The following is an 8,369-nucleotide window of genomic DNA, read 5'->3' on the forward strand; positions in this document are numbered from 1 at the left end:
TTTGCAGCCTTCCGTGAGAGCTTAAATATAAGAAATAGATGGCACTGAAGTATAATTCCTCTCAAAACGTATCAAGTTTAGTTTAAATTTATTTATATTTTGAAATAAAATGGACTTAAGATTTTGAAAAATTACCTCACCAAACGACACCAGGATCAAATCAACTCCGTTCGTAATATGTGTATGCCCATGCAGTGAAAGCGGGTAAATCTTAAAACAATCTCCGCTAGGTGGCACCTAAGCATAATAGTTATCACAGGTAATTGCTATATATGGACTCGGTTCGATCAGAGAACTTAAAACATATACTTTACGTTCTCTGAGTGGAATTCCAAAAACAACAGTTTAGAGTCAGCGTTATACAATTGAGTTTAAGGGATCGCCTCAGTGTGACTCTCGAAAAATCACTGATTTTCGCTATTTTTTTTTTAATGTTGGAATTAACTAATCAGTCCGATTTTTTATAAATAAATACATTCGTGACGAATACAAAATGATTTTTTTTTTATGTTTATTTATTGGATGTATAATTGTTAGATAAATTTTTGAAGTGACACGTAAAAATAAGGTCCTGTACGATGTCCACGAATGCGGCTGCAATTTCAGTCTAAAACAAAAGTTTCAAAAAGAATATTAATTAAATCGATTTTTCGAAAATTTTATACTAGACGATCCCTTAAATTCATATCGTGAGGACTTTAGAGACTTAATATTCTTGTAAAAACAGTAAGGTAAGGGCCAAAAATAAATAACAACGGATCAATAATACCGCTAGTTAAATCACCACTAGGTTGCATCGTAATTTTTAATTTTTTTATTTACCCGACAAAGTTAACTTTTACCTGCTAAGCTGTGCACGTTCTACAAAGATAATAGAATATAATGAAGATCATTAAATGAAACAAAACAAAATAACACAAGAAGCTGAAACCACCTGAAACCTGAAAACGGTCAATAACAATTTAAAATAGAGCACAAAAACAAAATTAGTTAATAAATAGGAAAACACAAGTTTCACCAGAAGCTAAATAAATTACTATCAGATGCGCTTCAGCTGAATAATAATTCATGAGTTGTCTATTCTTTACGATCTATTAAATGCTGTAGAATCTTTGAAGTGCGCAAGGTCACAGTGACGTGTTATAAAATATAAAAAAAATGAATTGTTTTAGTTTCATTCTTATTTTTTATTTGTATTGGCAAAACTTGAATAAGAGCCTTAAAATACATATACATTAATATATACATACATTTTCGATGTCGTATAACACTTATTACTACGATAAACAGGAATGATCCTGAGTCATAACTGCGTTATATTAAATGCAAATAGTCGGTACTAACTTGTCACTACTTCCTGTATCAACTAACTTATAGAACGGGTAAATACATGTTATTTGGTTTACCGGGGAAAATTTCATTATCATAGTCCGGACGTGGTTTCTGATAGCCATAACCATTCCCACTCACGCCATTGCTCACTTCATGCTTTTCATAGTTATAACCACCGGTTACATTGTCTTTATCCCCATTGTATACGGATTCGGTGTTTACTTCCGCTTCCGGCTTATCTGTTCGGTCAACATCACCGTCAGTGCTTCCGTTATCTTCAATGCGCTCAGTGGTAAAGGTGACAGGTTCGGCAACTTTTTCGGTGGTCGTGACAATCGCTGGCTTTTCTTCGATAACAGTGCCGATTGTGGAGCTCAAAACCGTCTCTGGGGTGGACTCGACGTCGGTGAAATATTTTTCGGTTGTTGGTGTTATTGTCGATTTAACAGTGTTGATAGTGTTCGCCGTAGTGTTCACAAGAGACTCTGTGCTGGTGGCGAAATTACTTGTAACTCTTTCTGTTGTTTCAGTGAACACGGGTTGTTCTGCAACTAATGTGGGCCTAACGCTGGTAACACTCGCCGTAGTATCAACAATCGATTTCGAAGTGGAGCTGCTGTATGACGGACTACTTTCTGTCGTTGAAATGCTTGAAACTTCTGCATTTGGTTTTGTTGTAGAGCTACTCAAACCTTCTGTTGTTGAACTAACGAACGAGTTTTCTGTAGTTGTTGTGGTTGTTGAGTCTCGGCTATTATCAATGGTGTTGCCAGTTGAGGATTTTGGAGTATTTGTTGTAGACTGTGGCGCAAAACCTATATTTGTCTCTTCGGTGGTTGTTCTTGGTCTGGCCGTTGTCCTGCCTGTGTTGAATTTAAAGCCAAGTCCAAAACTACCGCCAAACTTTCCACTCCCAGCAAGATTGCCAATATTGCCACCGCCGCCAATATTGCCACCAGCACCAGCGCCACCGCTAAAACTCGATAGCAAACTATTTATAAAATTCAATTTGTGGCTTATAATATTCATCGGCAATTGGAAAATACCACCGAATGCCGAAGATGTTGATGAGGAGGAGTATGCTGTTGAGCTTGAAGATGAAGTACTGTCAGTGGATGGTGCTGGAAGAAAAGGATAGATCTTTTAAGAGTTACCGAGTTTTAAAAATTAAGACCTAAGGTGGTAAAGGATGTAAAAGGAAACCGAAGCTATATTTTCTGGTGAAGGCCCCTAACAAATTTTTTTACTGAAATTTCTTGAGCAGAGAAACCTTAAAACAAATCCAATCACACCGTGTCCGGTAGAATTTCCTCAAAGGTGGTATTCAATAACAATTCAAATTCTAACAGGGTCCACCCTTGGTCCACCGGGTAATGGCAAAGTTTCGAGTGTTATTTTGTTATTAAAAAGCTTTTAAAAAAATCTAGGCCTATCCATCAAAAATATGCTTATGTGCTTTTTTCCTATTTTTTGGCATGTCAAGAAAGAAGTTTCAAGTTGATTCGTCTACCACCAAATAGCTTCTTTAAGTGACACCGTTAGAGTAATAACCAGAAAATCCCTTCAACTAGAAAAAGGTGGACCTCGATGACGGCGAAAATCTCATCCGATCACCTTAGTTCGCGGTACATAGGACTTACATACCAGCACTAGCTCATACCTGTTCATATTCCGCCTTTCTTTTCGCTGCAATCAGCTTTAAAAAGTTGGAAGCGTCTCTAAAAAATACAACAGAGAATTCTACTTGGATGTAGCATCTTTATAAGAAAATGACGATGTTGTCCTCCAAATTAGTATAATCTCGTGAGATTTCTATGTTCACCTCATTCGACTGATTCAAAGATTGATGATAATTATTGATATGTATGTGCATATAACTCCACTAACATAGCCCAGTATCTACACTACGTACCTACTAATAATTGCATTGAGGTAAGAAAATACTTCTAAAAGCGGCTGATGAAAGGCTAAATCACCAAGCCGTGAAAAGGTTTATCAATGAATCCTCCACATTAAAAGATAAACAAAACTGATAACGATACTATGAGAGGATTCTCGAACAATTGCTGGGACCTATTGGGTAGTCGAAAAAGTATTTTCGTATTTCTAATCAAACTTCAACTTATTATTTGTATATTTATAATGAACTTTAATGGACGAAATAAGTACCATTTTGGTCGATCACTTTTTGCCACTTTTCCACTAGAGACATTATTCCATCAGTGTAAAACTTTTCTGGTTTCTCGGCGAAAAACTGCGACAAGTAATTTTCACAGGCTTATATTCAAGCCAACTTTACTCCATTAAGAGAGTTCTGCATTGACTGAAACAAATGGTAGTCCGATTGGGCAAGGTCATGGATACATGGTGGATGCATCAAAACTTCCCAGCCAAGCTCTCCCAAAGATCTTTGGGTCTGGCGTTGTCCTGATGGAAGACGAAGCCTTTTCTGTTGATCGGTTCTGGCAGTTTGTTTTTCGATTGCTTGCTTTAATCTCATCAGTTGTGGACAGTAAAATGTAGAATCAATCGTTCGACCAGGCTGGAGTAGCTCTTAGTGTATGATTCCTTTTCAATCCCTCCAAACCCTCAGCATAAACTTTCGAGGCGTCAATAATGGCTTTGCGACCATTTTCTGAGCTTCACCACGCTTGGATCATGATCTTTTTCGTACATTATTGTCGTTTTTGATCCACTTTTCATCTTCTGTTACCATTCGCTTCTGAAATGGTTCGATTTCATTTCGTTTCAGCAAAGAATTGCAGATGTTAATTCGGTCCATTAAATTTTTCCCACACAATTCATATGGTACCCAAATATCGAGCTTCTTTTTGTAGCCAGCCTTTCTTAAACGATTCAAAACCGTTTGATGATGAATGAAAATTTCCTTAACGATGTCATGGCTGCTTATGTAACAGACCTGGTCAATCTTTTCCATAATTTCATCAACTCTTTCAACGATATGTCGACCAGAGCGAGGCATCTTTCACATCGAAATTTCCAGAAGCGATCGAACCATTTTTGTGCTACATGAACTGATACTGCATCGTCTCCGTAAACTTCACAAATTTCATTGCTGGCTTGGGTGGCATTCTACCCTTTTTTATACAAAAATTTCAAATTATAGCGAATTTCTTTTTCGACTACCCATATATACCATACATTAATTTGTGTTAGTTTGTTAATAATAATTCTTCACTACCTTTCGCTTTCAAAAATTTACCACCGGTTTGTGAATACCACTTTCATTCATTTCTATTAAAACTTTCGCCATCATATAATTGCTCATATACATATATTTACAGCCATACATACCTCTCGTCGTCAAAACGAAGAAATTCGGGGGTAAGAAAAGAAATGGCTTCGCTTCAGCCTGTTGCCACAGGACCGCTGTGGTGCCGAATAATAGCAGTAACATTGCAAGTTTTGACATATTTATTTTTCAATTTTAAGAACGTAAATTATTCAATCGAAGAATTCTACTTCCGCCACTATTTCACTACTTCTCTTGCGGCTGCCTTCACAATTTGCCAAACAATTTCGTACTAATATCGAGGTTTTGGTAAATTAGCAACTTAAACCGCGGCCGAACCGCGAAGTTAGAGCAAAATTGTATAACAAAAGTGAGAAATATCTTAGCAGGTGTTTATGGCTGTATGTGTGTGTGTGTTGAGGTGTTTTAGTGCGAATGAATGAACATAAGCCGCAGAGTTGAGCGAAATCAATGGTTATTTGCATAGCTAGCACTATTCTTACCACATCTCTTTCATCTCCTTTGCTTAGAGTTGTTTATGTTTGCCATACCTTTTGTCACCTCTGCAGGTATGTGTGTATGTACGCAGATTTGTTTGTACCTGTGTGTGATTTGTGAATTCTCAAACAACGCGATGAGCCATGTTAAGTGATTTTCATTTTTGCATAGACCTTCTAGACTAATTATGGTTATTAATAAAGCACCTCGCCAAAGTTGTAGTATTTTTAATTTATTCATAAATGATAAAATAAACAAACCTCAACTCGTAATAAGTTTATTACTCTTACGAATTCTTACAGTGTTAGTAACGAGTGCGTGCCCGATGAGGCGACAATTTCAGACTTCAATTGCGCACCTTTAACCTGCGCTCAGGTAAATTTCATAAGAAATGCTTTCTTAGCTCTAATAGTGGTCAATGACTGCTGCTTTTTTGTAAGAAATATTTTTGTATGGGGTTGGTATCGTTCTTTGTATATAATTGGTAGTTCACACTAAATTCTGCTGGAAGTTTGGTCGAATTTCTACAGTTTGGTTTGTGGCATGTGACTTGGTTTTATTCGCCAAATGACGGCGCTGCAAAAACTGAGGAACATTCGAATTAATTTATACCAAAAATTTTTTCTAGACAGAAATATGCTATGAGGTGTACCATTGTCTGGTTAATCGAAGACATGTAATAAATCCAAATTCTACGGAAGAGAAGGCGCTTCCCTTAACTACTTTTCTCTTTCAGCAAAAATTGTCTCAAATTCTTCATATGAAGCTGAATGAAGCTTATTTTCTATCAGTCGATATAGAGCAGAGATATTAAGTTGATTCCGTACATACATACATATATGCATACATAAAAAAATAAAAATTTCCCTCAGAAGTAAACTCATTTCAAAACGAACTCTTTTATATCAAACCTACATAGAAGTGGGTGACCATCAACTACCTCTATATCCAAAAACGGAACCAGGTTTTCTCAGACTAGTTCAATTAAATTAGCGATCTACTTAGGTCAGGATAATTCAAGTAGTATTATATCTTGCAATGGGTCTGCGTTTGTCTGCCTTGGGATGACTTAAAAATCTATCCAATAGTTGTAAGGTTATTGTTGCTGCGTGTGAAATAAAAGTCGTCATCTTAACTCAACCTTAATTTGGTGTAACAATCAAGGATTCTTAACTAAACTGAATCTTAATAAAAATCTTTTAGTAGAGAAAACCATTGTAGCTTATACTTGAAATTGTTTGGCTTTCTCTCATCATTTGTGTCTGTCTGCCTACATACATACATATATACTTGTAAAATACAGGGCGTCATCATGATGTGTTGGATCTGATAGATTATTAGCAACTAAACCATGAGTCTCTAAATTAATATCTCATATCGACACCGTTATGTTTTTGAATCTAATTTACTTTGACCTGAAGAGTTGAAGTCGAGATTGCCTCTATAATTGATCAATTTAATGGGCTGCTTCATTCAGTCAGATTTCTGGGTTTTTTTTTGTACACCTCTTGCTTAGCATAACACCGTAAAAAAGTCTAGTGCAGTGAGGTGAAGCGACCTTTGGGGCCAGCGGAAAGTGGAATTTTTTGATATTAATTTGTTTTCGAATTTTCGTTGGAGTTCCTCAACAACCGGTCGGGCTATGTGTGCAGAGTCTCCATCTTGCTTGAACCAAATGCTATTGATCGTCTCTGTCGCAGTTCTGGGTAAAGGAAACTCATTCAACATCTTTAACGGTGTTCATTGACAGTTGTTGTTACTCAGTTTTCTTCAAAGAAGTATGGAATGGAACTCGTTCTGTGTTAAGTTTCGTTTCGTGCTTTACTTCTTGTTTTGACTCACTCCATATATGGCAATTTTGCTGGTTTACATTTTCGTTTAGATCGAAATGAGCCTCATCGTACATAAACAAATATTTTTTAAGTTATCTTCTTCTTCAGCTATTTCAATCATTTTTTTGGGAAAATTCCAGGCTAATAGGCAAATCTGTTGGATTTAATCGGCTTGTTATTTGAACTTTGTATGGAAACAGGTTTAAGTCATCATTAATTATATGACCGTCAGCTAACTCCAAGTTGCGCCGATAAGTTGCTAGTTGTAACTGTTTGTCCAAGTTGACTTGAAATCCCGTCTGAATTCCGTTTGGACGCAAAAGACGGACTGCAAAGCATTATACCGCTGCCCTATCCAAAAGCTCTTTTCCATATCACAAGCCTTCATTTTTAAAAAATCTAAATAACGATTTGCCAAAAAACGGAAGTCGATTACTCACATAGAAAAAAAGTTATTACAGTTTGTTTTTATAGACCGATTGATGTACTACCCGGTATTTATATGATCAGCGTGATGAGATGAGTTGATATTGCCATCTCCGTCTGTCTGTACGATAGTCCGTCCGTCTGCATATATGTAGATTAACTTGTCCTCTGTTTTTGAGATATGAATCCGAAACTTTGTAAACGTTCTTTTCCCCTCAAAAAGCTGCTGATTTGTCCGAACCGCCGATATCGAATCAGTATTTTTACTCGCTATATATTATCGGAGTGTATTATCGGAGCACTATAGGATAAAGCTGTCATACAAACTGACCGATCAAAATCAAGATCTTGTAGGTAATTTTTCGTATGAAGGTTGTTATAGCTTCAGTACAACAGAAGTTAACGTTTTTTCTTGTTATTACAACAGTTAACCAATTATTTAATCGCCAATTGGTACACAGAAACAAACAAAGTTACACAGTTTTTCTTAAGCCTTTGCCACAGAGCATATTTTTACTTCTTGAAGACACAATTAGCGCTAATTACCCATTTATAGCTATGACGAGATAATTTGATAAATAATATTAAGGTAGTAGTCTGATAACTTGGGTTCAAAACATCGATTTTTTTTTGTTTAATTTGAAAGTAAATATGTCTTGAGAATATACTGTGAAAATTTCAGACAGAAATTCGAAATATTTCGGAAGTTATAACGAGTTTCCTAGACCGCCTCGGACTCCAACTTTTAAAGTCGACCGAACTTTAAACGCGTTTTTCTCAAAACATTGTTTTTCTGGTCGGCCCGGGTCTACTGATCCGATTGCTTTGAAATTTTAACAGGTTGTTCTACACACTCATAGTTCTCGTCGGTACTAACGAGCATTTTTTTCACCCCTTCACCCCTTTTTTCCTCTATTTTGTTATTTACCCTTGAAATGTAACTTCAAAAGTTCCGATCAGAATGACATGTCTATAGATTAATAATAAAGAAGAATATTTGATTCCAGACAACATCAAGACTCAAAATC

The 8,369-nt window shown here is 36.3% G+C and overlaps 1 protein-coding gene across 1 annotated transcript; it reads right to left on the minus strand.

Moving 5' to 3' along the window:
• Positions 1-1,371: 1,371 nt before the first annotated feature.
• On the minus strand, positions 1,372-4,765 carry LOC120774612 (cell wall protein DAN4-like). The gene is made up of 2 exons (XM_040104339.1): positions 4,648-4,765; positions 1,372-2,453 (listed from the first exon to the last, which is right to left on the minus strand). The coding sequence occupies exons 1-2, from the start codon at positions 4,763-4,765 to the stop codon at positions 1,372-1,374; spliced, it is 1,200 nt and encodes a 399-aa protein (XP_039960273.1).
• Between the last annotated feature and the right edge of the window lie 3,604 nt (positions 4,766-8,369).

Source organism: Bactrocera tryoni, chromosome 4 (assembly GCF_016617805.1).
Source record: "Bactrocera tryoni isolate S06 chromosome 4, CSIRO_BtryS06_freeze2, whole genome shotgun sequence".
Taxonomy (NCBI): domain Eukaryota; kingdom Metazoa; phylum Arthropoda; class Insecta; order Diptera; family Tephritidae; genus Bactrocera; species Bactrocera tryoni.

Excerpts from the sequence above, each read along its gene's own strand:
- LOC120774612 (XM_040104339.1), bottom strand. The coding sequence starts at position 4,765 with ATGTCAAAACTTGCAATGTTACTGCTATTATTCGGCACCACAGCGGTC. Across the intron at positions 2,454-4,647 it reads CTTCGTTTTGACGACGAGAG|CACCATCCACTGACAGTACT; the intron begins GTATGTATGGCT and ends CTTTTCTTCCAG.